The 26,285-nt window shown below is 48.9% G+C and overlaps 12 protein-coding genes across 12 annotated transcripts; 8 read left to right on the top strand and 4 right to left on the bottom strand.

Annotated features, from left to right (window-relative positions):
* Positions 1-100: 100 nt before the first annotated feature.
* EURHEDRAFT_545106 (emp24/gp25L/p24 family protein) lies at positions 101-1,436 on the top strand (the record flags this gene model as incomplete). Its single annotated transcript, XM_040787438.1, has 3 exons — positions 101-638; positions 718-906; positions 1,065-1,436. The coding sequence occupies exons 1-3, from the start codon at positions 486-488 to the stop codon at positions 1,434-1,436; spliced, it is 714 nt and encodes a 237-aa protein (XP_040642211.1). The 5' UTR covers positions 101-485.
* A 2,553-nt stretch (positions 1,437-3,989) lies between these two features.
* EURHEDRAFT_374602 (uncharacterized protein) lies at positions 3,990-4,349 on the top strand (the record flags this gene model as incomplete). Its single annotated transcript, XM_040778658.1, has 1 exon — positions 3,990-4,349. The coding sequence occupies one exon, from the start codon at positions 3,990-3,992 to the stop codon at positions 4,347-4,349; it is 360 nt and encodes a 119-aa protein (XP_040642210.1).
* Positions 4,350-4,460: 111 nt separating this feature from the next.
* On the top strand, positions 4,461-4,986 carry EURHEDRAFT_213923 (uncharacterized protein). Its single transcript, XM_040777984.1, has one exon. It carries the CDS (start codon positions 4,572-4,574, stop codon positions 4,854-4,856), a length of 285 nt encoding a protein of 94 aa, XP_040642209.1. The 5' UTR covers positions 4,461-4,571; the 3' UTR covers positions 4,857-4,986.
* A 392-nt stretch (positions 4,987-5,378) lies between these two features.
* Positions 5,379-7,211, bottom strand: EURHEDRAFT_448162 (RNA polymerase II-binding domain-containing protein; the record flags this gene model as incomplete). Its single annotated transcript, XM_040783724.1, has 2 exons — positions 5,379-6,959; positions 7,062-7,211. The coding sequence occupies 2 exons, from the start codon at positions 7,209-7,211 to the stop codon at positions 5,379-5,381; spliced, it is 1,731 nt and encodes a 576-aa protein (XP_040642208.1).
* A 917-nt stretch (positions 7,212-8,128) lies between these two features.
* EURHEDRAFT_374600 (uncharacterized protein) lies at positions 8,129-8,400 on the top strand (the record flags this gene model as incomplete). Its single annotated transcript, XM_040778657.1, has 2 exons — positions 8,129-8,310; positions 8,367-8,400. The coding sequence occupies 2 exons, from the start codon at positions 8,129-8,131 to the stop codon at positions 8,398-8,400; spliced, it is 216 nt and encodes a 71-aa protein (XP_040642207.1).
* Positions 8,401-8,870: 470 nt separating this feature from the next.
* EURHEDRAFT_399803 (uncharacterized protein) lies at positions 8,871-9,440 on the bottom strand (the record flags this gene model as incomplete). Its single annotated transcript, XM_040779959.1, has 4 exons — positions 8,871-9,172; positions 9,236-9,261; positions 9,357-9,397; positions 9,432-9,440. 4 exons carry the CDS (start codon positions 9,438-9,440, stop codon positions 8,871-8,873), a joined length of 378 nt encoding a protein of 125 aa, XP_040642206.1.
* A 178-nt stretch (positions 9,441-9,618) lies between these two features.
* On the top strand, positions 9,619-12,878 carry EURHEDRAFT_383659 (TFIIH/NER complex ATPase/helicase subunit SSL2). Its single transcript, XM_040779586.1, has 4 exons — positions 9,619-9,894; positions 9,948-10,061; positions 10,128-12,818; positions 12,872-12,878. Exons 1-3 carry the CDS (start codon positions 9,867-9,869, stop codon positions 12,452-12,454), a joined length of 2,469 nt encoding a protein of 822 aa, XP_040642205.1. The 5' UTR covers positions 9,619-9,866; the 3' UTR covers positions 12,455-12,818; positions 12,872-12,878.
* A 218-nt stretch (positions 12,879-13,096) lies between these two features.
* EURHEDRAFT_448308 (questin oxidase family protein) lies at positions 13,097-14,665 on the top strand (the record flags this gene model as incomplete). The annotated part of the gene is made up of 5 exons (XM_040783732.1): positions 13,097-13,250; positions 13,302-13,604; positions 13,672-14,031; positions 14,094-14,504; positions 14,565-14,665. 5 exons carry the CDS (start codon positions 13,097-13,099, stop codon positions 14,663-14,665), a joined length of 1,329 nt encoding a protein of 442 aa, XP_040642204.1.
* Positions 14,666-14,787: 122 nt separating this feature from the next.
* On the top strand, positions 14,788-16,532 carry EURHEDRAFT_214003 (uncharacterized protein). Its single transcript, XM_040777985.1, has one exon. It carries the CDS (start codon positions 15,022-15,024, stop codon positions 16,372-16,374), a length of 1,353 nt encoding a protein of 450 aa, XP_040642203.1. The 5' UTR covers positions 14,788-15,021; the 3' UTR covers positions 16,375-16,532.
* A 15-nt stretch (positions 16,533-16,547) lies between these two features.
* EURHEDRAFT_408851 (glutamine-dependent NAD(+) synthetase) lies at positions 16,548-19,827 on the bottom strand. Its single transcript, XM_040780930.1, has 14 exons — positions 19,752-19,827; positions 19,494-19,603; positions 19,309-19,427; positions 19,102-19,252; positions 18,981-19,039; positions 18,732-18,921; positions 18,651-18,676; positions 18,504-18,595; positions 17,871-18,448; positions 17,484-17,818; positions 17,452-17,454; positions 17,302-17,345; positions 16,827-17,244; positions 16,548-16,774 (listed from the first exon to the last, which is right to left on the bottom strand). Exons 2-14 carry the CDS (start codon positions 19,520-19,522, stop codon positions 16,665-16,667), a joined length of 2,154 nt encoding a protein of 717 aa, XP_040642202.1. The 5' UTR covers positions 19,523-19,603; positions 19,752-19,827; the 3' UTR covers positions 16,548-16,664.
* A 346-nt stretch (positions 19,828-20,173) lies between these two features.
* On the top strand, positions 20,174-21,702 carry EURHEDRAFT_408850 (NAD(+) diphosphatase). The gene is made up of 3 exons (XM_040780929.1): positions 20,174-20,256; positions 20,332-20,778; positions 20,829-21,702. The coding sequence occupies exons 1-3, from the start codon at positions 20,211-20,213 to the stop codon at positions 21,530-21,532; spliced, it is 1,197 nt and encodes a 398-aa protein (XP_040642201.1). The 5' UTR covers positions 20,174-20,210; the 3' UTR covers positions 21,533-21,702.
* A 72-nt stretch (positions 21,703-21,774) lies between these two features.
* On the bottom strand, positions 21,775-26,062 carry EURHEDRAFT_374592 (uncharacterized protein; the record flags this gene model as incomplete). The annotated part of the gene is made up of 2 exons (XM_040778656.1): positions 21,775-25,617; positions 25,673-26,062. The coding sequence occupies 2 exons, from the start codon at positions 26,060-26,062 to the stop codon at positions 21,775-21,777; spliced, it is 4,233 nt and encodes a 1,410-aa protein (XP_040642200.1).
* Between the last annotated feature and the right edge of the window lie 223 nt (positions 26,063-26,285).

The raw sequence follows: 26,285 nt of genomic DNA, 5'->3' as shown, positions 1-26,285 counted from the left end.
AGTTGCCATAGAAGAAAGAGATATCGTCAATGACAGGTTTGAGATCTATGCTTCCAGGAGCTAGTGCGATGCTTTATTCTCTATGTGCGGCACATGGGACATGATGAAATATTTTGAAGCAGAATATAACATGAGGCAAACAGTTTATAGTTATTTCTTTGACTGGAGTTCCGTCTAATGGACTTCAGTAATGTTACCATGGTCAGTAGTCTTTGATTGTTTTCTAGATGCGATATTTAAAACGTATTTATTCGGGCAAGAAGATTGTTTTTTTACACTTGATATCGGAACCCTGTACACAAGGAGAACTGGAGTAATATATAGTGGAGAGTGGAGATGCAAACAAAGCAAACAGCGCGGAAACACCAACACACAGTTGTCCAGAACAACTATCACCTCAACCTCCGATCCCGATCAATTCGCCCCTGTTCGAAGGAGAGCTGTCCCGGTTGAATCCCAGCCTCTTCTACCTATTCCCGCCCACGATGCGTCTTACGATATTGGTCATTGGCTTCCTGGCCGCCTTCGTGTCGAATGTGACGGCCACCGCGCTGACCTACAAACTCGAGGCCAACGAGAAGGCCTGCTTCCACTCCTATGTCGACCACGCGAATTCGAAGGTCGCCTTTTACTTTGCGGTATGCATACGCTCTATTCGAGATTTACTGGCTTCTGTCGTAAAAGGATAACCAATTAATGGAGAGGTTTTTTCTATAGGTCCAATCCGGCGGTTCCTTCGATGTCGACTACTCAGTAATCGCCCCTGGCGAAAAGGTCGTTTTGGATGGCACCAAGGAGCGACAGGGAGACTTTGTGTTTACGGCGCAGAGCGTCGGGGAGTACCGGTTCTGCTTCAACAATGAGATGTCTACGTTTGCGGAGAAGATGGTGGACTTTGAGATTGCGGTATGTTGTGTCCGACCTTTCCTTCTCGCCTCTTTTCTTTCCTCTATATTGCCATACGTGATTCCGCATATAAAACTTGTTTTCACTTCCCCACTATGAATTCATTCGCGGTCTCCTTGCGTCGCGTGGTGCCGCTGACATGTTGTCATTACAATTAGGTTGAGAACGAAGAACGCGCTCAACTTCCCTCCCGACAAGGTAGCACTAGCCCCGAACAGGCATCTGCTCTCGAAGAGTCGATTTTCAAGCTTTCCGCGCAATTGTCGACCATCTCGCGGAACCAAAAGTACTTCCGGACCCGCGAGAACCGCAACTTCAGTACCGTGCGTAGCACGGAGCGCCGGATTTTCAATTTTAGTGTCGTTGAGGGGTTGATGATGGTGTCTATGGCTGGATTGCAGGTGTTTGTGGTGAGGTTTTTCTTCCAGGGGGCTAGAAAAGGTACGTGTTATCGGCATTTTGTTGGAAGAATACCCGGTCTAGGTGGAAGGGGACATGACGTTTCTTTCCTGACTTCGGTTTCCCAGTGAAGACTAGTTTGACTGACTGGAAATTCGTGTACAGGTTACGTTTGATGATAATAACGCCAATGTTTGATTCAAATCTGTGGCGGGTACCGTCACTTGTTGTATCTATTCTTTTTACAAGAGCTAACACATTCATCTGTTTTAATCAAAATATTGCATCATTAAATGACATAACTAGCACTTAGCAGTGTGTAAAAAAAAAAAAAAAGAAAGAAAGAAAGAAAAGCAGGGTGTAACCTGTCACGTGTGAAAGTAAGTCCTTGGAGAATTGGAAAATGATATCATATCCATCTTTTTACCACTGTCTTATACAGAGTATGAATACAAAGTTCTAGGTCCAGGAGACAAACAAAATTGTCTGACCGCATTGCTGACAACATAAGATCACAAACAATAATCTAAAATAGCATACACCGTGCTATGCTCGAGTGCGGATGTACACATGATGAGATAGACCTTGAGCTGAAACCCCCACTGCTCCAACGTCATGGAACCCTTCGTTTAAAAGATATGGACGCTAATAATGCACACTGACATAGGGCACTGGACACCGGACATGCTGTTCGGGGTACTCAGGAGTATTCCGAACACTTTGTCCTACCTCATGTGGCAAACACAAGGCTATCATTACCGTCGTGGGAAATGAATTCGCTAGTTCCTTCCTGCAGAGCGTGAGGAAAAAGGTTGATCCCGGTGCAATGCATACAGTGGTCTAGACTATTTTGCACATTACGGAGGATTCTGTAGTCTTAGACTCGACTTGAATGTCAATCTCGGAGCAAGACGCGATGATACGTGTTAGGATGCCATAGAGCGTAGAACTCGGGTGGCTGCAGCAGTGATGTTTTATCCATTCATTATTATTGCCGGTAGGGCCCTAATCCACCGTGGTTTATCCACATTCACATCGAGATACCTTACCGAGAGCCAATGGATCTTGACATGGAAATGATTAACGGGTGCTTATGATAAGCCTGCTTTTCACTATGAAACATTGTTCTACTATCTGCTATTTCAGACAAATGCCGATATCTTGGAGTCCATCGGGCTCCTAAAGGCATGCTCGGAGACTGGACACAATAAAACGATGACCCATTGACCCGGATCAACCAGATCAAACGGAAAAGATTTCCTACTCGTACATTCTAGGTCCTTTGCTCTGCATGAGGGGCAGAGGAAGAATTGATATCATGTCTGTTCGCAGACTTTAATCTCCGGTATAGAAGATCCACCCCATGAAGTCATTTTCGCAGAAGGTATCCCGAGCAACTGATCTATCTTACTGGCACAATGATATAGCTGTACTACTTGATTCAGTAACAGCCTTGCTGTTCAATCATCACTCTATGAGAATAAACTCGTCCGTGGCAAATAAAGGGTCCTATATTTCTTGACCATGATCCCGATCTGGTAAACGATCAGACCATGATGTCTGACGATGGAGAACATACAAACCAAAGACAGGGATGTGGGAACTGTGTCTACGGAGTAAACCTTCTGGCATAGTATGCCCTTTTCTTTTCCCTGTGATCCACTACTGTGTTGCCGATCTGAAGCCTTGTGTCATTCCTTCGGTGGTCCATATTTGGTTAAGTACGGGGCCCCAATGTGTCGGTTTGTGGGTGCGCTTTGCAACCATCTAGGTTCAGGTGCCGTGATATTTTCTTTTGTAAAGCAAGTGTTCATACGGACTTTGATATAATTTTGCTGGGAGTGGAGAATACAATTTTCCCTTTTGGGAGATGAGGTCATAACAAACTACGTGCCTGAATGCCTGAGGAATATATGATGTCATTCTCGATGCAACCATTCCATTCATCTATGTAGATAGGTATTGTATATGAACATATGAAGAAATAATTAGACAGCCAAGAAATTGTTTTTCTGTTTCTCTTCTCTCTCGTGTATAGTAGTATATGTGTTTTAACTGTCTGAAAAATCCAATCATAGCAATGACATCATACAGTTCCTACAAACCTCACTCCCTATAACCAATTCTATTATCCACTCTCAGCTTTTGACCAACCACCAGCCAGCCTCGTCGACGCTCTTTTCGCTTCTGTATTTCCCCACGGCAGATTGACTGTCCTCCATACTGATTGATCGATCTCAAATTCTGGACCCAGTGGACCACAAACGACGTAAAAGCACCAACCCTATAGGTTTCCCCTTCTCTCCTTTCCTTCTGTTCATGATTTATACCCGCTACTGCTCCGAGCGTGTTCCTACGATTTCTCTCCTGCATTCTATATCCAATCTGTCCTCTGTCCCCTGTCACTCTCCACTTCCCTCTGTGAACCCCTTCCCGTCTTCTCCAGTCCAGTCCCGTCTCCAATCCTCCGTGCGCGGCTCGATTATCTGTCCTCCCCGAATAAATCGGTGTGCGAATACCCACGCTTTAATCCGTATCCGCTTTATTCCACTGCTTATTCGAATCGGTATCTAATCTAATATCTTCAACCTTCTCGAGTCCGTGGCCTCATTGAACTTGACAAATGTGATGCGCAAACTGACGCTTCTCCCCCCAGTACACTCACATTCCATCCATTTCAAACGATGGCAGCTTCATCCACTCCCGTCGTTCCCGAAACCATTCATCAGCAAACCATGCTCAACGAAAACGGCCGACCTCCGGGTTCTGATCTAGACTCAACAACCGCCAGCAAAGGCCCAACACAAACCCAACGGCCTCTCGACCCTCGCACCTCCGTCAACGACTACAACCGTGTCATGCTGCAGTACACCCAACGCCGGATGTCTACTTTCTGTGACATGGATGATGGTCGCGGTTCCCCCGGCGGCAGCAGCAACACGAGCAACACCAGCAGCCGTAGCAGTGACGCAAGTCGCTCGCTCAGTGGGGACACAGCCGTTTCAAATTCGCAGAGTGAGGCCGTGGATCGTCTGCAGTTCTAGTCTGGGGCGGACTGGGTGATGCTGAATCGAAAGCCCGAGCAAACGAATGGGTTCGTTTGATCATCATCGACATGGTTACGAAAGCGTGCTTGATTCCTTTTTTTAGCGACAGCCAATTTTATTGATGCATTTTCTGGTGTGGACAATTCTACTGTCGACTCTTGTCTCTGTCCTCAGGGCGCATCAATAGTAATTGCTTCCTACCCCCATAGCCATTCCGTTATGATGATGCGATTCGCTCGAGTCATCATATTTCCCCCATCACCCTGTCCCTTGTCTTTTTTCTTCCGGTCAAGGAAAAATCGAAAATATATATATATATATATATCCCTGCCCATGCAATATTCCCTGCCCTGTTTCCCTTTCCACTTTTGCTTCTGTCACTCCCTTAACATACCCAATTTTATCATTATTGGCTGCTTCTGGTTAGAAACTGATGAAGCAGTCAATTTTTTTTCCCTTCCAGTTGTTCCAATTGCATGTCGTAGTAAATTGTTCAATGTGTAAGATATACCAAAAATCTTATATTATACCCCATAAGTTCGCGCTATAGCACTAGCGCATGAAAAATGAGCATGGGTATGGGCCATTGTAAATTGCCACGCGTGAGTGATATCGTTTGGAACTAACAATAATGACAGCTAACTGGCTACCGTTTTATAGGGTGGTTTGATCGTTTGGATATGGGTATATCCGTGGGTCATTCATGTGATGGGCGTAGTATATATAGTGGGCTTTGCTACGACAGCAGGACTTTTGATATGATATATTTATGAAACTAGGTCTCATTATATATTGACCACCAGGGGTTAGATTGAAAGCACACTAGAATTTTACTGACTGATGGGTATCATATTTGTCCCAAAGACCATTGATTTGGATGTACAAACTGTGTGTTGGCCTTGGTGAGACACCTTGAAACATCACACTACGCACACGGACATTATGACTGGATATCACGGGTTTTGCAGATAAATCTTCCGATTCGTGTTATACCGCAGCCGCGCAGTTAAGATATGTAGATATGCATCACCGCCATCCACGTCCACCGCGATTACCACCACCCTGTTGTCCCCATCCCTGCTGATTCGGATACCCCGGATTCGAACCCGACCCTGAGTGCGGCGGCGGAAAATGATACGAACCCGGCGGTAGCGACACCGGAGCACTAGGCGCTCCGCCTCCCATATGAATAGGAGGAAAATGACCACCCCCTTGCAATGGGAACGGCGACGGAAAAGCAGCAGAATTCGGCATCATCCCCGGCATTCCTGGCATCGGCGGAGGCGGAGGCCATGCGCCTTGATAATTTGGCGGAGGAGTCGGAAGTGGCATTCCTGTGACTGGGAATTGGCTTGGTGGGAAACCATTCTGGTGCATCGGCGGCGGCGGAGGAGCTGCTGCTGCTGCTGATGGAGGGGCTACATTGGGAAACGGCTTGCGTTTGAATGGCGGAGGGAATGATGATCGAGGACCAGTGGATGGTGGAGGAGAGTAGGATCTCTCGCGTGAAGATTGGCGTCTTGTTGGAGGGCTTGCTGACCGCGAATCTGACCGTCGGTTGCCAGGCCCGCCTCGTCGACCAACGGGCGACCGACTCTCGGATCTGGGGGATTGTCGCCGCCGTCGACCATCTTCGCTTCCTGGGCTGTCACTGTAGCGTCTCCGCCTCGGAGGAGTCTGGCTGCGACTGACACTGCGGCTGACACTCCGACTCCAACTCCGACTTCGACTTCGGGAGTATCTTGTGTTATTGATATTCCTCTTCTTCATTTGCTCACAGAACGAGCGTGACCAGCCGTAGTACGTTTCACCAGTTATTATCTCGCCAGTCGTCGCATCTCGAATCACCGTTTGTCCCAGCTCGTCAATGTCGACCACTTCGTCGTCGTTCTTGGGTTCTGGTTTCTCTAACTCGTATATCTGATTTACATCCTTCATGAACACCTTGAGTGCTGACACCAATTTCTCGTCTGCAGGACCTGCCAGGAATTGAAGTGGTTTAATCGACTCGGGTCGGAGTGGGATTGTTGAGTTCGGTATAATGTGCGGAACCAAGTTGCCGGCCGGTAGGTCATAGTAAGGAGTGGTAGGATCGCCATGCGTCGACGGCATGACGAATGGTACCTCTTTTCCAGAGACCTGTTTCTGGTTCGCTGTGTCGGTATTGTTATTCTCCACGCCAATGGACGTCTTCACTGGACCAGACACGGCCGAGTTCTTCACCACCTCCCGCAGCTTGCTGACATAGTCTGCACCGTAATATCCATTCTCCGCCCAGATATCCAGAAGATCATCGAGCCGTCGGTGGTGTTTAGGGTTCTTCTCCCGATTGTACGACGCAGCGTAACCCAACAGGTCAACGATATAGGGTTGACAGGAGCCGGTCAAGGTCGAAAAAGCCGCCGTCGACTCTAGATGGTATTTGGTATGGTGGAAGAGGTCGTTGAGGAGATAGAGAATGTGTAATCTCTTCCTCTTCTCTGAGGTTTTGGACGGCTTGCCGTAATCGGTAGCGAGCGAGCCGGATAAAGCGACCAGGTACTTGGCCCAAACCCCGACGCGATTGGAAGACGAAACGACGTAGTTGAGAAGCCATGATTTGCAATTCTACCACACACAAGGCAAAGAATAAGAGAAAGGCCAAGAATTTAGTATTCCAGCGGTACTCGACAAGGCAGGAAAACAAAAGAGGAAGGACTCCAATCAAACCTGGATGTTGGTATAGGAACAATGCGAAAGCGCTTGGTCGAGCGCGGAATGGAAGGCTGTGATTTCGTCGCGCGAGACGGAGGTGGGATCGGGACGTAGTAGTCCGGCTGAAAAGGAGGCTTTTGCGATAGCCAGCTGATGGGACGCCATTGTGGCGTGTGAAATTGTGGTCTGGAAGTGTTGTACCCGACAAGATCAAGAGTGATAACCTTTCCGCCTATACACGTGACCTACCGCCTTCAGCTTTTTATGTCTTAGGATACATGAATGTCATACTACGAAAAAGTCATAAGATCCTTTCCACTCACATAGAGCCTCTAGTGAGGGGAATTTGAAAATGACATGGTGAAGATCTATCTAAACTAGAATTTTGGCGGTTGGCGCTCTAGTTGGGCGTCCACCCAATGAGGAAAATTCATGCCTGAGGCGATCATATCACCAGGGCGCGCCATCCGGAGCGCATGAGCAAATGATGTGCATCTGGCGTTGTAGTGTCTACGAATCAATGCCGCAGTTCTATATATACCGAAAGGGGTCCTCCTAGTTGAGTGGTATGATCGCATCATCGTCAGCCTGCCTTGCGCATCTTAGCCGGGTAAATGTTTCCCGCCATCAGAGCATTCGGAATTGAGACTCCTGAGCTTATCCGGGGTTCATCCATGGTCTGGACAGACCAAAATATAGGGTGATTGAAAGATAGGCACCGGTAATCACTCCAAAATAACCAGGAGATACCTTTAAACACTAGTGCTAGAAAGGACAACACTGTCAGCAGGAACAGTACAAAGTGGTATGGTACGGTATGGAACAGTACGCCATTACTAGACGCATAAATTGGGCAGGCGGTGTATGACCCACCACCCCGCAATTCTCCACGCGGGTCACGGCAGCGGTTGTTGTATGATCGCGCGATCCGATGTATACGTACTGGCCGAGTCCACGAGTATTCATATAAAGGCCAGGTTGGCCACCCAGAGTGATCCATATATTCATTCATACTCTGCATACTACTTTCACATTACCACCAGTTACCAAAAATACAAACCACCAACGAGCACACCACCATCATGGCCGTTCAACTCCTCCGTCCTACAGTGCGCAACATCTCTGTCCACCGTCCTCAGCAAGCCACGCGGACTTCCCTCTTCATAACCAGATCCTGTCTGATTTCAGCCGTCGTGCTGCCATTTGTGCCTCCTGCTCTGGAGAGCTCTCGTGAAAAGAGTATGGGTTACCCTAACCACAACAAGTGAGTTGAGTAATAGTTATACTCGGCAATGTTGCTAACGTTCTATTACTCTATAGACCGAACCCACCGCTCTGCTTCCATTCTCGCTAAATAATTAAAAACAAGTCGAGCGTTCTACTACAGAGATACGGGTTTTCTACCTGAATGCGAGATTAGCATGCATCATACAAATACATAATACGGAACGGTGTTTACGGAGTTTGGTGATCGGTGGGGACTGCTTTTATCATACCGGGGGTGCATATGGCTTTTCTTTTTCTTGGCTGCTTGACAATGAGCTCATATTATACCCAGTCTTCAAACCCAACCCTTTCAACGATCCGTGGTGGCATGGTAATGACCAGCGGCGTTGTTCAGATTGTTAGGGCTATCGAGAAACAGATACTATACTTATTATGATGAATGACACGAAGAGACTTATTTAATAGCATTTTTGTCCATTGTACAGAAGAATCGCAGCGCTCTCGCATTTTCATCATGTCATGGTCTATCATGGCGCCAAGCATATAAAGCACATATGATCGACTGTTTAAACTGTAACCACCCCGCAAGTTACCGCATCAGCTAAATCGATTGCCCTTAGGAGGCCGGAAAGGTTGTGCGGTCTCATATTTGCTCTTTTCCAGCACTCGTTCTGCCTCCGTCTCGGGTTCATGGCGCGTGGCTGCAGGGTCATGACTAGCCTGTGAACTTGGCGATAAATCATCCGTCGCATTAGGTCTCGACTGGTGCAGCGTTCCCTGACGTCGGTGCTCGTTCTCGAGGGCTGCCATTTGGGCCTTCTTCTTCACTTCCGCTTCATATCGGTTCGCGCGATCGGCGTTGATGGATTTTTTCGCGAAGTAGTAGGCGCCGCCGCCGGCTGTGAGGTTTAAATGTTAATTGCAAAGTCCATCTTCATTGCTCGCATTTCAGAAGTACGCACCAACTGTGAGCGTGCCCCAGCCAATCCTGTTGGCATGCAATCATCGCGCTCCGGTCAGCAATTGTCAGTCTTGTCGGAGATCATACGATTCCGTGGCTTGTTTCGGGCAATCTTTTCTCACCAGGTCGATCGAATCTGGACAGGAACAGAGATGTTAGCCAGCTGCCATAACTTGTAAAACAATTGGTTAACATACCGTATTCATGTTGCTTAGTGAGTTCCTCGTTCAAGTGTGTAGGAGTTGTCGAAATAGCAAAAGGCCATCAATTGTTCCGCACTACGTCAGCCGCCACTGTCGCAGAATTAGACCAATCAGAGGCTAGGGACTCAGTGGTGTTGTAGCCTTAGTGCCCCAGGCGCAAATGACCCTGCCGTCTTCCTCGGCCGGCCGATCTCTTTTCGACTCATTGACCAACCTTTTCCACTGTCGTTCCGTTTGCATCTGCCCTTGCGATTAGCTTTTAAAATTTCCTGCAATAAGCTGGTTAGTGCGTCTAGGCTGTCGAGGCGTGCCTGATTCACCGGCATTGCTTTACAGGCGCCGGCAGCCTGGTGAGCCTCGTCTTATCGGACTTTGAAGACGACATACCTTACCTCGAAAGCCAGTCATAGCGCAATCTACTCATATAGAATGCCTCCGAAACGCAAGGCGACTGAGAGTATGGCCTTTGTTGCTCGTTAATAGATAGACGACGAGCTGACATTTAACTAGGCGGCCGGTCGAGGCCGTCGAAACGTCAGACTCCTGTGGCGGATGGTCAGGATATCGATAGCGATGATGATTACTCCGACTATGAAGAGGATGTCAGGGAGGACAACTTGAAAAGTGCATAGAGCAGCGCTGTTAACATCTCAAGTCAGTTGCTGACTTGATTTTGCTTGGAATGAACAGATGTCGTCAGCAAGTTCGATCTCGAGTCGTTTAGCACCAAGAAAGGCCAACCGCACGAAGACCCGAATTTCGGATACAAAGATTTTTCGACGCTTTCACTGAAGCCGGACCATGCGAACCGCCCCCTTTGGATCGATCCTTTGAAGGGTACTATTACCCTGGAGAGTTTCTCTCCGTTAGCACCCCAGGCACAAGACTTTTTGACGACCATCTCCGAACCGCTGTCGCGGCCAACCCATCTTCACGAATATCGTTTGACCGGCAACAGTTTGTATGCGGCGGTCTCCGTTGGTCTGCAGCCGACCGATATTATCAACTTTTTGGATCGGCTCTCGAAGACACCGCTCCCGGATACGATTAAATCATTTATTATCGATTTCACAAAGTCTTACGGAAAGATTAAGGTGGTTTTGAAACACAACCGTTTCTTCGTGGAAAGTACGGACCCGGCCATGCTACAAATGCTGCTACAGGATGAGGTTATTGGACCGCAGAGGTTACAAGGAACAGAGGGAATCATTCAGCAGGCGGCTCCGAAAATGGGTGGCCTTGTGATTCCCGGTACGAAAGATGCCGCAGGTGTACAGCAGACGCAGCAGGAGAAGCCGGCGGAAGGCAGTGGAGCGGCACCTACGGGTCGTCAAGAGGACGACCTCCTTCTCGCCATTCGCGATGACGATGATGACGAAGAGCAGGCCCAGGTCCATAGTTTTGAAATCCCTAATGAAGCGGTGGAACCGGTCAAAGCGCGTTGTCAGGCCATGGGGTGTCCTGCGTTGGAGGAATATGATTTCCGAAATGATGAGATCAATCCCAATCTCGATATTGACTTGAAACCCAACGCACGGATCCGAAACTACCAGGAGAAGAGCTTGAGTAAGATGTTCGGTAATGGTCGTGCTAAGAGTGGTATTATTGTGTTGCCGTGCGGCGCTGGTAAAACGCTGGTGGGAATTACGGCTGGTTGCACTATTAAGAAGGGGACAATTATCCTCTGTACTAGTTCCATGTCTGTGGTGCAATGGAGAAATGAATTTTTGCGCTGGTCGAACATTGACCCCGGCGATATTGCCGTGTTCACATCTGACAACAAAGAGAAATTCCGTCGGTCTACCGGTATCATTGTCTCTACATACTCGATGGTCTCTCAAACCCGGGCTCGGTCGTATGATGCACAGAAAATGATGGACTGGATCCAGTCGCGGGAATGGGGTCTCATGATTCTTGATGAGGTCCACGTCGTGCCGGCATCCATGTTCCGAAAAGTCACGTCGGCTATTGCGACGCAGAGCAAACTTGGTTTGACTGCCACGTTGCTGCGTGAGGATGACAAGATCAAGGATCTGAACTTCTTGATTGGACCGAAGCTATATGAAGCTAACTGGATGGAACTCGCAGAGCAAGGACACATTGCCAAAGTTCAATGTGCTGAGGTGTGGTGCCCTATGACAACAGAGTTTTACTCTGAGTACATGCGGGAGAAGTCCCGAAAGGCTGCCTTACTCTACATTATGAACCCTCGCAAGTTCCAGGCGTGCCAGTTCTTGATTGACTATCACGAAAAGCGCGGGGACAAGGTTATTGTGTTCTCAGACAACGTCTACGCTTTGGAGCGGTATGCGCTCAAGCTAAACAAAGCCTATATTTATGGTGGTACACCGCAGAACGAGCGTCTGCGGATTCTGGAGAACTTCCAGCACAACGAACAGGTCAACACCATTTTCCTTTCCAAGATTGGAGATACCTCTCTGGATCTACCGGAAGCTACCTGCTTGATTCAAATTTCCTCTCACTATGGTTCGCGTCGTCAGGAAGCCCAGCGCCTTGGACGTATTCTACGAGCCAAGCGTCGTAATGACGAAGGCTTCAACGCATTCTTCTACTCTCTCGTTTCCAAGGACACGGACGAGATGTTCTACTCGTCTAAGAGACAGGCCTTCTTGGTCGACCAAGGCTACGCCTTCAAGGTTATTACTCACCTGCAAGGCATTGAAAACCTGAATGGACTCGCCTACGCCACGCCCGCAGAACGTCGGGAACTGCTACAAGAAGTCATGCTGCAGAATGAATCATCTGCGGAAGTCGAAAATGTGACGGACGACCTCTTCGCTGCGCGCTCGGGCGGAGCCAAGGGTGCCGCGAAGAAGGGTGTCAAGCGCAGCGCAGCAACGCTCAGTGGATTGGCTGGTGGGGAAGACATGGCGTATGTCGAGTACAACAAGAGTCGCAACAAGCAACTCAAGGACAAGACGAGTCATCCGCTATTCCGAAAGTGGGAGCGAGAACGCCAAAAGAGAAAACAGGGCATGGCCGATATGAATCGTTAATTGTTTATTTTTCTTTTTGGTCAATTACCAGGCCATTGTAATTTCTTGCATGTTTTATACAATTGCATTCGGAGGTCAGGGGGAGTTCAAATATACAAAGGAACATAAGAAGCATTGCCTTTTTTCGGGGGGATTACATACCAGATTGCAGACAAATCAAAACAGTTACTTTGCATCTTCAATTCTAAATTTATAATATGTGATGTCCAGATGCGATCACCCCGGATTCCGAAAGCTCCGAACCCCGACAAGGCGGAGATCCAGGGTCTGCAGAAGTGACGTATTGGTAATCCTGGACACTCCAATGGACCGATTGCTACACACTTTGGTTAGTTGTACAGGAAGTAATATAGCTGATCAATGAGTATATATTTCCCTCATTGCCATTACCATTGCCAGTGCCTAAAAATAAAGCAGATGCGTCTATCATCAACAACTACAAGAGTAATAACGTCTGCTGTTGCTCGCGGTCAACGAGTCCCAATTCCACGGTTATCTCGGTTCTCGACTGCTAAAATCCCTCGTCCTGCACGATCTAGGACGGCATTGTCCTTTTGCAATCTGAGGAATACAGTGCCGGGAGTTCATTTCGTTTCTATGAGTACCATTACTACTGCTCAATCCTTCGACATATCATCGAACATGGCTACCGCAAAGAAGATCCAATTATCTCCCCAGACCGACACTGGAGTTTGGAGTACAGGTGTGACAGAGGACTCAGCCAAAATAGCAAGCGAGGTCCTTCAGGAGGACTTGGAGAAGCATCATGTTTATTTCAATGACATGGGGTTCCACAGTAAGTCAACCAATACAAGCTAATAAGGACAATATTAATGAGACAAACCAGACCACATCGTTCATCACATCCTAACACTTTACGCCCTCGGTGCATCGCCAAGTGAGATAAAAGCTGCCTACGACAGAAACAAGGTCTACCAACGACCTACACTCCCCGTGGACGAGAGCGTTGTGCAGTCGCTTCATGACAAGGCTAAGTTCAAGGACTGCCTTGGGAAGCAGAAAAATTATCCGAATTTTCTGAAATTCTTCCAGCGCGAGATTGGACAGAAGGGTGTTGAGAAGGTCCTGAGTGAATATGTGTTTTCTGGGGATGAGAATGCGGAGAGTATGTTGGCGAGGTTGTTTGGAGGTATACTACTTTTATTCCCAATGATACGTAAGGAGGCAAGGAGGCTAACGGATGTTAACGCAAACAGGACTTCTGCACCCAATTATTCACCTCGGTTTCGCAATTGAATTCAACCAGCCGGCTATCATTGCTGAAGCGCTCGCGCAGACAGCAATCCACGAAGATTGGACCGGTTCGCGGTTCCTCTGGCCATCAGAGGAAGCTGCAGGTGGGATTGGTAAGCAAGGAACGAAGACCATGCTGCAGCTCTTGGAAGAGGCGCGCGCGGATAAGAAGCTAGCGAGCTCGGTTCTTTGGGAAGACGGAAACAAACTCCGTGACGGGGTGCTCAAACGGGCACCGGAGGAGATGCTCAAATATGCTTCTCAATATACGGTCTCCGAGGAGCAGATCCAGGACAAGTTTGCCGAGATGGTTGATGTGTCTGGTAAGCAATTGAAATCCCGCGGTCAGCTTTTTGGATAGGTGCTAATGATATTTGCAACGCAGTATACTTTAGCAGCGCCTGCCAACGCCCATCCAAAGAAGTTAAATTCGACTTTTTCTACATCCACACCGTCAACTCGTCCATCTTCTACTCCAAAATCCTCGCCCTGCCCTTCCTAGACACACACACCAAGCTCCGCCTCCTTGAATGGAAAGGACGCATGGATCTCTTAATGTACATTTCCCGCAACGCACCCGAGCTCTACCTCGATGAGATCACAAGATACCCAATCAAGAGTGACTGGGACACCATCATCACCCAGAGCAACCGCCATCCCCACGATGATGGGCATTTGTCTAAGCTAGTGCGGGCACTCAGGAATGCGGAGAGTATCTGTCGGCCATATGAGGGACAGGAAAAGGAACGGGGACTTAAGATTACAGGGGATAGTTGGTTGAAAATTGGGAATATGGGTAAGTTACACTCCCCACTTCCCTGTTATAACTCGTGGGATTGGTGCTGACCGGTTGTAGTTAGCGATTCGGTCAAGGGCAAGGGGGAAACGACCATGTGGGTTCGGTCGACAGGCTTCGATGAGGCTTGGGAGCAGTTTGACGATAGGGCGAGACTTTAGGCCATTGCTTGTGCAATGAAGAGCTGTACTCTAATACTCCGATACTCCGATCTTGTTCATCTGATGCCCTAAGTAGCAATTGAGATACTCCACTACCAATGCCATTTTGGCATATATCTCAGTTTCTGACAACATCTGTCTGATCTCAAAAGTCAATATAGCACTGCTAATGAAGGCGTCATGAGCCAGTTTTTGCAGAGTTTGCACTATATGAGATCAGCATCACGTGGTGATAGCCGAGTGGGGCATCCCAACAGCTTCAATAAGATCATTCCTCAACATTCAATTGAAGAAGAAACTTCTTTAAAACAAGACGAAAATTTCTTCTCTAATCGCCGAAGACACAGCACTGCACAATGGTATCCGAAAACGACACAAACCGCAACCAAATACCTCCGAACAACAATATCTCCCCTCGGAGTACTCGGCAATGGCCGGATGACGATAACCCCTTCGTTGCATTCCGCCGCTACGCAGATGAGCAGATCTCCTCCATGCTGCAATCCGTCATGGGCCTTCCATCAATGGCCACTCCACCCATACGAAACCGATGGAGTATCTTTGCAGATGACTCTTATGATAATGCGCGCGCGAAACGACCCGGGGAGAACAGTAACTCGGAAGATGGTGCATTGTCCAGACAAGACAATTCTCTTGATGCGTACCGCTACTGTAACCGCTGGTGGGATGGATTCGTCGGGTTCCCGGGCTTCTGGCGGTCTGATTTTGATGATGTTTTCCCGTTTGGATCCCGGTTCATGCTTCCATTCTTTTCAACCTTTGATGAAGGGTTCGATGATACTGCTTCTTGGCCCGGGGCCTACTTGCTATTTAGCCCGTACTCACCGTTGAATCTGGAGGGGTCTTCTCTGGGAGGACAGCGTGAGGGCGGCGTTTTCTCTTCACTCGTGTTGTCGTTGAGGCCTGACGGCAGCGGGGGTGTTGTGGAAAATAACGCCGAACCCCGCTGGCACGAGGCGTTCGAGGACCTCGTGCGATTGGAGAATAAACAGCAGATGCTGGAACGAGGATCTGGTATTGATGCAGTGAGCAAGAAGGAGACTGGAATGGACTGGTTGAAAGGAATGATTCAACGGGGTAGTCTGGGTGACGGATGGAAGTGGCAGCAGGCAGACGATAACCCTAACAATGGATATGCTATGCTCGAGCGAGGCCAGCTCCCTCATTCGTCCAAGCGAGCTGCTGAGACCGAGAATGTCAAGAAAGATAATATGGACCTGACTGAGCAGGATTTGTATGAGCATTTCCTGAAAGGCCTTGAGAGACGTGAGCGCGAGTTCTCCAGAATTTTTGATGAAAGTCGTACCTTGCGCTTCCTTTTGGGGGACCCTCGACGCAAAAATGAGCTTCTTGAACGTCAGCGCAGACTCCCAGAAGAGGCTGACAACGGGACCGGGTTCGATGCCGTGACTGCTGAAACTAACAGGACCCCTGCACTGGAGAGCTCTCAGCCCATTTCGATAGACCAAGCCAAAACTGAACCCCTTGTGGTCTCCACGCATGCAAACATAAGACGAAACCGCATGGCCGACGGATCCATCCACACAAAGACCGTCAGGACGCAACGTTTCTCAGACGGACACGAAGAGACCAACGAGTCCGTTGACGTTGCTAACTCGCCCGAGCAACGCTTCACCGTTGACCAGGGCGGTGAAAATAGCTCTAACGAGGGCTGGTTCTGGCGGTGATTTAATAATATGTGCCGTATTTGATTCGATTTAATGCTTCTTGAGCGTGGGGGTTTTGGTTGGGGGCGTTTTTAATTACACAACAATATATGCGGTTGACGACGTAGACTCGAAGAAAATGAATAAATCTTAATGAATTTACCTGAGCTGCTTTTACTTCAACTGTCCATCATAGCATATTGTAGATGAGAACTTTCCCGTCAACGTAGGAGAGGCTTTTTGTCATCAGAGACTCAGTAGTATGGTGTTTATTCTATATTTTTGATCGAAGAAATTTCCTAGCTACTAACCTAGTCTTCCTTAACGCTCTTCTTCTGTGCCTTCCCAGCAGTCCAACCCTTAGATTCCCAGTACTTAACACTGTCTTCCATCTTCTTGTATGCCCATGTGAACGAAGGGTCTTTCTTTGTCAGTTTCATCGTCATATCTGTGCAGGAAAGAATATAACTCACACAAGAACTGTCTCAGATCATGCCTATTATCCTCCGGCGAATACTGCTCCGCGTGATAACTCGGCGTCAGAACCGTCATCTTATGTCGGTTAATGGCGTAGTTATAGAAGAAATGCCGAGTCTTTTCATAAATCTCCCTGGGGCTATACTCGTTACCCCAGAGATGCAGCAACTTTTCGTACATTGTCCAGGGTCCCGCCTTTGCGATCTTGCGCAGGTATCCGAATGTTGAGAGTTCGGCATAGGTAACGCCCATGTCTGCTTCGTCTGATTGGACGTAGGTAGAGGTGATAGGCTCGAGTTCGGCAGTTGGGGTGGCGTGAAGGAATTCATCAAGGACGGGGACTTCGAAGTTGTCGCGGGCCCAGGCGATGAATTTTTTGAGGTCGACTTTGCTTATGGAGCCAATGGGGTTGAGCTGGGGAGGGATTAAATTAGCATTGATATCTTGACAGGGGGATTAGGATAGGTTTACATCTGCACTACTGGCATCGTACTTGGTCAGGTAGCCACGCAAGCTGAAACGGTCAGTGATTGAGAACATCATACAAACGAAGGATTTTAGCTATTATGAAAGCTTCATAAGGGATATTCTGCATACCATTCTGAAGTAATGTTAGCAAGTATCTCAGGCGGTGAAGGAAGAGAAGAACGTACCATCAACGTTGGATGATGCCAAAACAAGCAATCCACCACCTCCTGGGCGCTGGCGGACAGTGGGAAGCAAAGACGCAAAGAGGTACGACAGGACCATTCTCAAACGTGCCTGCACATTCTGCAAAGCGGCATTCTCAGCCCTCCCACCGCCATGGACCTTGAAACGAGGCTGGAAATTGGTGACGACACTAAAGAGATTCGTCAAGGCGGTTACAACGGTATCAAAGTTGAAGTCAATGTGGTAGGATCCGATATCCGTAGAGAGCGTTTTGGATCGCTCTCTCGTTTCCTTGCTTGAGTTCTGAGTACCCATATAGCTGGTGCAGAAGATGCGGCTAGTAAGATTTTAGTAGAGCTCGGTTCCAACATAAGAAAGTAGGTCCATACTCGCAGAGTTCTTGGCTTGTGTTAGGAAGCCAGGCCGAGTCCTCGGGCTCAGCGCAAAGCCTGCGAGCGTCTTTAATCACTTGTTCATTTCCTTGACCAATTGCTTTAATGACCTCCCTACACATAGAGTGCACAATGACAGCTGTAGCACAGCTGTCAATACCACCACTCAGGGGAAGGAAAAACCCAGCAGCACCGCTCCTTCGAAGATAGTCCCATAACCAGCATGCGGGACCAAGAGCGATCTCTTCCTCTGGGGCATGATAGTGCGGCTTGAAAGGTTCTGATGGTGAAAGGCTTGGTTCAGCGTCCTCGTCCTGGCGTGAGAGTCTTGTGTCCAGATCGAGTCGAACATAAGGAGGCTGTCTCGCTGCTTGCATGCCGCGACTAATGCTAGAGCGGTGCGTTCGGACCTCTTCAATATCAACGGTAGCGGTGACGACTTCCACATCATTAAGAGAAAACTGGCTTCCCTGAGCCACAATATCGCCGTTGATAACAATCATTGCACACCCGTCATAGTAGAGTCGATCGCCGTCACAGCCTTGTTGGTTGGCATACAAGTAAATACCCCCACTCTACAGATATCGTTACCCTAGTCACGGAGAACGCAGTTGGAAAACAAGGTCTTACCTGTTTTGTAGCTTGTGAAATCAAGTTGACACGGGTATCAAGTTTTCTGAGTTCGTGGTGACTGCCCGACGAGTTCGAAATGATTTCCACACCTATAAAACATGAGTATGATTGAGATGCAAATGCAACACGAAAAGCAAGCCATACCCGCAAGGCCATATGGAATATGAGGGCTGATCAACGAGTTAGTAAAGTCATGTCGCTTACAGTCTGGATACATGTGCATACCCATTTGGTGTAAACAACTCTTCACAAGTCTCCAGACCCAAGCAAGTGTCCCGTGTGCTGATAACTGCATCGCCAAAGGGAACCTTGTATTGCCCAGTGATTTTACCAACAATTCGTTCCAGGTAGTAATCTTCGATTTCTTGGGGGCGCTGCCAAGGGGTGAAATGTCTGAACTCGCGATAGTTACCGTCTAATTAGGAAAGTGTTATTAGCAATCAATTGAAGTGATAGTAGTGGGCCTATACAAACCATTGGCAAGCCACATCTTAGGGCGAATCAGGACGATCTTGCGGTTGTAGAAAATCACGCTTGATAGGGCAAATCCCGTCAGTATCTGAGATCCCAAGGCTAGACTCGAGCGCTTACCCACCGGCAGTTGTAGTGCACGTTCCTGTGACGGACAGGCATACCCACGTCGACCACAATATCCTGGCATTCGGGGTGGTCGATGATGCGAGCGAACATCTCCCAGGAGTGCAAGAACGTATCACCTTCCAAGAAAGCATCCAATGCGCCATATCCTGCACAAGGTCAATGCAACGTCCGCGCCATCCTCCATATCGACATCTGTTCATACCAGTAATCTCGAGTTCTGGACCGACCCGCAGAGTAGCACCGGCTGCCTTGGCCTGGCGAATACTCTCAATGATACGCTCTGCATTTCCCTCAAAGTCAAGGGCCCATTGGTTGAGGGAGCTGTAGCAGTTAGTCAATGAAGGTTCGTGGGGAGATGGCTAGTCAAGCTGATTCGGGGTGGCGCACCAGGTTGCGAGGGTGACGAGGTGACCCATGGTGGATAATCCGTGATATCGACGAGCCCGCACGGTTAAATATATTCAATTCCAAGGTCGATACTTGGTAGACCCTGTCGGCTAAGGATTGAGATGGGTAAGCAATCACGGCCGCTGAAGAAAACCCGACGACACGCGCCGCAAGCACCCCGCACCGGAGGAAGTCGAGGGTATATTCCGTGAAGAATAGCAGGTCGGCCCAGAGAACATGGCGAGACAATTAACTTACCAGAACTAGGTGTATACACTTATCGAAAAGAGAGAATACGATATTCCGCTGTTTTTCCTGCGTTCTTGTTCTGATAAGAGAATTGGAGACTGTCAGAATGACGTGAATCACGTGTGTGGGGAGCTGCCCCTTCAGTGTCAGCGTATTACCATTAATTACAGCATTTCTCTGCAATTCTGGCCGTGAAATTGTATTCCGAATACATCGGAACGCAGCCCGGCTGATTAATGCGCTCTCCTCGGCCCTGGAATTTGACCATCAATCACGACTTTCTCTTTCCCTCTTTCCATATACAGTTTTTTGTACAAAAATTTCGTTCCTTATATAGAGTCTTTTTTGGTGTTTGTTTTTGTATATCTCTTTTTTTTTGGCTCTGTATCCTGCGTCTAGCTTCCTTACAGTGACATTATGAGCACTTTCCCCCAGATTCCCGCGCCTGCCCACACGCAAGCCGAATCAATGTTGTCTCGACACTTTGGAAGGGAAACTGTGAATTATTTCTCCAGTAAGAGTCCCTGTTTTACCTGGGTAGAGTGTGCAAATCGATTCCGCTAGTTCAGAATGCTAACTGTACTGCCAGGCTCCCCGTTGAACCGGTTGTCCTTCTTGCGCACGGAACATTCGTTTCTCTCGGCTGCATTGAAACACCCTTCTACTCGTTTTGTTCTCTTGAATAGCCTTGCGCCGTTGACCAAGACACCCTCTGAGCTATACCTTGCCCCGTATACGGATGTGCACAAATTGGTGCCCGAGGATCTCTATGATCAATCCGAGGAGGAAACGATCAAGAACTTCGACTCCCGCAAGACGAATCCGCATGTCATTTTCCTGGGAATGGACGAGGCCCGGAAGGCTGACAGTCTGACCTGGAAGATTTACTCGGGGACACCGTATTTTGCCGTGGATGTGACCCCCAAGGGGTCGGAAGAGCAGCAGACCCACGCAAAGGATGTCATCAGCGCCTTGGAAGCAAAAGGATTGAGTTTCCTTCAAACTAGGGTGGTCATGACTCTCTCTGCCGATGAAGGTCCGTCCGCATTTTTAATTCTGGGTTGATGACCTGCTCACATAATTTAGCTGCCATTTACGCACAAGCCCGCGCGCTCGCTGACTGGAACACCCGGAACAGTTTCTGTGGTACCTGCGGCAGCCCTACCCTCTCCGTAAACTCCGGAACCAAACGTGCTTGCCCACCAACGGACGCTGCTCTTACAGCCCAAGGAAAGTCGCCGGAGAAGCCAGTCTGCAACACACGTACTACTATATCAAATCTATCCTTCCCGCGTACTGACCCAACCATCATCGTCGCTGTCCTTTCCTCTGACGGTAAACGGGTCCTGCTTGGCCGCTCCAAGCGTTTCCCACCGAACTGGTACTCGACGTTGGCCGGTTTCATCGAGCCTGCAGAGTCGATCGAGGATGCCGTTCGGAGAGAGGTGTGGGAGGAGGCGGGTGTACAGCTCTCGCGCGTTGTCATCCACTCGTCACAGCCGTGGCCCTACCCGGCTAATTTGATGATCGGGGCAGTGGCGCAATGTAGCGACCCAGCTCACGAAATAATTTGCTTGGAGCACGACCCAGAGCTTGAAGATGCACGGTGGTTCGAGGTTGAGGAAGTCGAGGAGGCCCTGAGAGTAGGAACGAGTCCTTTGGGTGCGGAGGCTGGTCCTGAATATAAGGAAGGTGGCTTACGACTGCCACCTCCGACGGCCATCGCCAACCAATTGATTAGAACAGCCGTTAGGGCTGACTATTTTGTGCCAAACAACGCTAGAATTTAGATAGTGTACAGACAGTGAATAGACCTTGTTGCGCTGCATGGATTTGTATTCCTGAAGGAAATCAGGGAAGCTGTTTTGAAATAGCGTCATCAAGGTCCTCTAACGGATTAACCTCAAAAATACCTTGTTAGCAAAGTTATTCCCAAAAGGAATTCAGAATTGTTGAAAGCCAATAGTTACATAATGGTATCCAAATGTATCAAGACAGAAGAATACGGACTAGTCCTCTAGAAGACCGTCCATTAAAGGTGCGCATAAACAGTCCCGTCCCTGAGCTCATGAATACTCTCCGGATCCGACGGTGACCCAATCTCAGTATACCTCCTCCCATCCCTCAACTCATGAATAGTAATCCTCCGATGCGACTTCCTCCCCCGCCGATCCCTCCGAGCCGAGTCACGGCGTCCTTCACGGCCCGGAAAATCATCGAGACTAGCGGTATCACTAGCTGCAACGCTGCTCATAGGCGTCATCTCCCTGCTGGCTTCCACGATTGATGCTTGTAGCTGGTTATCCGCAATCATAGCTGCACCATTTGACTGGTACCAGTCGCGAAGGTAGGATACGTGGGTGCGCTCTTCGTCGTCGTATTCGACTGGTCGGCCAGTCATCTGTGCCTCATCTTGGGAAGGGCTGAAAACGGCCCATGCGCTTGTATCGGAGGAAATAAGCATTACGTAGTGGTTGAAGCTCTTGACTTTGAAATTGCGGAGGAGGATAATGTCGCCTTCGGATACGGAGGGGAGGGCATCGAGATGAGGGCGGAAGATTTGTGCGGTGAGCGTGGTGCCGACCATGGAGGGATCGGTGAGGCAGAGTGTCAGTGAGTAGTCTTTGTTCCCAGACGCGGAGTGGATTATGGGAGACGTTTCAGATACGACGGAAACCGCGTCGATTAGGGCATCGAAGTGATCGACGAGAGTAGAGAGAGGCGCGTAGTAGGAGTGTTTGCTGCGGAGTCCGGGATAGCGACGATCTGGGCCTGCGGGGTGCTGGGTATAGCTATCTGATTCTTCAATTGATTTGCGAACGCGTGCTTCATCTTGTAGCTGTAATTGAAGGGATGTTTCTTCGTCTGCGGCTTCCTGCGCTTCATCTGCTACGTATTCGTTGGCTTCGACCCACTCGTGTTGAGAGATTGAAGCGGAAGGAGACCTAGATCCTTGCCCTTCCCGGGCTCGAACATCTTCGTCCACTTTATATTCGTTGGCTTCGGCCCATTCATGTTCGGAGACTGAAGCGGAACCAGATCTGGATTCCTGCTCCGTTATTGGCAGTACGTTGTTCGCTTCCGGGACACCGGGCGCCTCGACCAGTGCGTTGTCATCTTCTACCAAAATCTCAGCTTGCTCGTGCGAGGGCGCCCGCTCCTGAGATGTGATAGCTTGCTCGCTTATAGAGTGGTTTTCGAAATCCTGATGGCTATATTCAGTTTCCAGAGTATCATCCGCTTGTCGGTCATGGGGCGAAAGACCCGAGGGTTCAAAGGTCTCAGTAGTAATAGTCGTGGTGTCATGTCCAACTCGTGGAGATCTGGCGCCGTCGTACCATAACCCAAAGTCCCTATCTTGGTCCAACTCTGCTGTCCTTGGGAGCTCTTCAGTCCTAACTTCACTCTTTTCGACTTCTTCTTGCCTCCTACTCGATCCGACATCATCTCGGATAGTCTTAGGTTGATACGAGGTGGCGTCAGGAGTCGTTTCTCGAGGGGTATGCGTACGAGGATGCTCATGAAGATCCTGTTCGGAATACTGTGGAAGGTCTTCTGTTACATATGCCTCCTCATGATGTTTTCCAGGGACTGAATCGTCAATGTCAGGGCGTGCCACTATTTCATATTCAACTGAAGTTGTGGTTTCAACATTTTGTTCGCCATGCTCTCGTTCGTCCAGTCTCTGCCCGTCCTCTGCTAGGCTGCCTTGCTCCTGGTCATCACTGGCCGGCTCTGCTACCTGCTCATTTTTGGTCCGGCGTGTCCGTTCAACCATTTCAACTTGGTCAGCCCGTTCTTCATCTCTCCTTGCTTCCTCTTCAGCCGACTCTTCTTCCTCGACGTGGTGAATCTGCTCATCATCCCTCGCTGATCCAACTTCAGCCGGTTCTTCCTCATCCATGCTGTAGTCATCCTCATCCTCATCCTCAACATAGTGGTCTTGACCGCCATCTTTCACTGTTTCTTCTTCAGCTGCTGCTTCGTCTTCAACGTGATGGTCTTTTCCATCATCATATTTTCTCAGAGCCAAAACCTCATCTTCATCTTCCTCGTCAGAAGTCCAATCTTCTTCCTCTGCGTGGATTTCATCGTCAGACTGTTCTTGGTCAGAAGCGGGCTGGCCTTGTATGGGAAGTGCGCACGTCTGTGCCTGGGAACTCGCATCGGGCTGTTTGTCTTCGTCATCGCTGTCTAGAACAATGATTTCTGGTTGGGTATTATTTTGTGGAGGCTGAACTTGATACTGCTCGTCTGATTCTGATTCTGAATCGACATCTTCGTCGTCATCCTCATACACATACCCAGATTCGTAATCCCCTTCAGATGCCTCTTCGCTATCCATATCTTCGTCTTCTTCATTCTCATCTGCGTCCTCAACATCCACTTTCTCTTCATCTTCTTTAATGTGATGAAGTTGGTCCTTTGGTTCGCTATAGGATTCTGCTTGCGATTGGGGGGAATTATTGGGACTTTCCGTGCTCTCTGTTCCATACCGTCCATTAAGTAGTTCATGACTCCGTATGTCGACAGCTTGGTTGGCACAATCCCCTTCATCTTCACTATATTCTTCCTCTTCTTCGTCGTTTTCTTCACTTTTATTCTCGCTTTCGCCCTCTATTTCTTCAACGGCACTCTCTTCATCCGACGTCGCTTCCTGGAAATACTCATCGTCTTCATCATCATCCTTATTTTCATGTTGTTTATTAGTCAACGGGTATTCTGCGTCCTCCATTTCAACATCTTCTGGCGGTAGAATTGCAATGTGGTCAATACGGGGCTCTTCTTCTGCGGAAGCGTCCATGTTGGGATATGGGGATGGTTCATCTTGGTAGACATCTGTGGTGGCCGTTTCACGTCGTTCATCAAACTGAGCATCATCTTTTGCTATTAAACCCCCTGGCTCGGGGGTAGTACTTGCTATTGGATCTTCGGGAGCAGTCTCATGGAGAGATACGGCAGCACCCTCATGCGTCGTCTGAGGAACAGACGCACTAATTGTTTCTGTTTGGGTAATTCGTGTCCGTGTCTCAACATTTTCTTTAACTCCTGCGGACTCGTATTGCGTCGCTGTTGTACTTTGCCGGGGTGCTGGAAGTTGTGCAATAGTAGCAGCTGCTGACGAGAAGTAGCCTTGTCGGTTATCTGCAGAAACAAACGGAGACGGTACCGGAAGACCAGGAGACGGGATAGGAAGCAAACGTGGAGTATCCATTGGAATATGTAAGCCATTGATATTGAATCCACTCTCGTGAGCTTCACGAGAAACCTCTGTAGCTTTAGCCGCATCTTGCTCGGCCGGTTGTTCTATATCGACGCTAGGTTCAGGAGTTGGTCGAACAATAGTTATTGTAGTATCCTCAGTAGTTGTGGCAGGAATTGCCTCTGCGCTTGGTGAAGGGCTTGCCGTGATCGGCGTTTCTTGAGGCGCTCCGACAACTTCGGCTGTCCTTTCCTTGTCAACCTTCGATTCCAGCTCTGGCTGTCCCGGCTCTGGCTCGGATTCGATTTCATTCTCAAGTTCCTCTGTCCAATCCATTGGGTTACCCTTCTCGTCAGGATCCGCAGGCTCATCAATGAAGCGCCATTCGCTGCTTCGCATGCTAAACCTGGGACGTTTTCTGCCTTTTCCCGGAACAAACCCATCTTCTTCTGCGAAAGGATCAAGTCTCGAATTAACACCGAAAGACGCACGGGAACGCTGAAAGAAAGCTGGAGATGTCCAAGAGCCCAAGCCACCAGTCGCAAAATGTTCCTCGGGTCGTGTTCGGCTGGGCACAGGTGTAACAGGGGGTGCGGGTTCTTCGATGCGCTGCACAGGTTCGACGGAAGGGTCAACTTTCACGGTTGCGTAATAGTTCGACGAGCGAGAAATCTGGTAGCAGTAGTCAGTAAGCATACCAAACCCAAGCATCTTAATCCGCACGTACCTCAAGGTGTACGCGATCATCAAAATGCACATCCCAAGCCACATATCTGCCTGGTGTCCGGGTCGCGGTTTCATTCTTATCCAACCTGGACCCTGCTAGACTAAGCAAAACTTCATCGCCAATTCCAACCCGGGTCTCCGCGACCTTCTCTGCCACAAGTCCATGAAGCACCACTTTGACTTGTCCATTGGAGCGTCGGAGACGGAAATCAGGCTCCGCCAACAGAAAACTGAACGCCTTAGTCGAGGATGAATACGGCCACACTAGGGTTACTGTAGCGTGAATTGAGCTTTTTGATAAACGATCGAGGTCCGGGATTATTTGCGCAATGGGAATCGTGGTTGGGTGCCCGGGATCTGAGCTCGGAGGTTGGTCGTTATTGGTGTCCATGATTGCGGGCGCGACGGAGTTTGCACATGTCCTCCTATCGTCGCATTTCCGAAAAATCCCAATAAAGAGTATAGGCCGGCTTTAATGTGAGAAAAAAGGCTAAAACTGAACCGCCAGGCGCTGTGGTTTGTTGCAGGCTCAACGACGCGTTTTCTGTCAGGTGCTTTAACTTGCATCACCGAAAGATGTTTTGGTATGGCCATGTAATATGGCAGGTATCGGA

This window comes from Aspergillus ruber (assembly GCF_000600275.1).
Source record: "Aspergillus ruber CBS 135680 unplaced genomic scaffold scaffold00003, whole genome shotgun sequence".
Taxonomy (NCBI): domain Eukaryota; kingdom Fungi; phylum Ascomycota; class Eurotiomycetes; order Eurotiales; family Aspergillaceae; genus Aspergillus; species Aspergillus ruber.
The sequence above is the reverse complement of the archived record's forward strand: the minus strand, read 5'-3'. Positions and strand labels throughout refer to the sequence as shown.

Bases quoted from the DNA above. Each gene is read 5' to 3' on its own strand.
- EURHEDRAFT_213923 (XM_040777984.1), top strand. From the start codon at position 4,572: ATGATGATGCGATTCGCTCGAGTCATCATATTTCCCCCATCACCCTGT.
- EURHEDRAFT_383659 (XM_040779586.1), top strand. From the start codon at position 9,867: ATGCCTCCGAAACGCAAGGCGACTGAGA. The intron at 9,895-9,947 runs GTATGGCCTTTG...ACATTTAACTAG, and splicing joins GAAACGCAAGGCGACTGAGA to GCGGCCGGTCGAGGCCGTCG. The intron at 10,062-10,127 runs GTGCATAGAGCA...TGGAATGAACAG, and splicing joins CAGGGAGGACAACTTGAAAA to ATGTCGTCAGCAAGTTCGAT.
- EURHEDRAFT_214003 (XM_040777985.1), top strand. From the start codon at position 15,022: ATGGTATCCGAAAACGACACAAACCGCAACCAAATACCTCCGAACAAC.
- EURHEDRAFT_408851 (XM_040780930.1), bottom strand. From the start codon at position 19,522: ATGGGTCACCTCGTCACCCTCGCAACCTG. The intron at 19,040-19,101 runs GTGGGTAAGCGC...TGCCCTATCAAG, and splicing joins AACGTGCACTACAACTGCCG to CGTGATTTTCTACAACCGCA. The intron at 17,819-17,870 runs GTATGGACCTAC...AAATCTTACTAG, and splicing joins ACAAGCCAAGAACTCTGCGA to CCGCATCTTCTGCACCAGCT.
- EURHEDRAFT_408850 (XM_040780929.1), top strand. From the start codon at position 20,211: ATGTTGTCTCGACACTTTGGAAGGGAAACTGTGAATTATTTCTCCA. The intron at 20,257-20,331 runs GTAAGAGTCCCT...CTGTACTGCCAG, and splicing joins AACTGTGAATTATTTCTCCA to GCTCCCCGTTGAACCGGTTG. The intron at 20,779-20,828 runs GTCCGTCCGCAT...CACATAATTTAG, and splicing joins GACTCTCTCTGCCGATGAAG to CTGCCATTTACGCACAAGCC.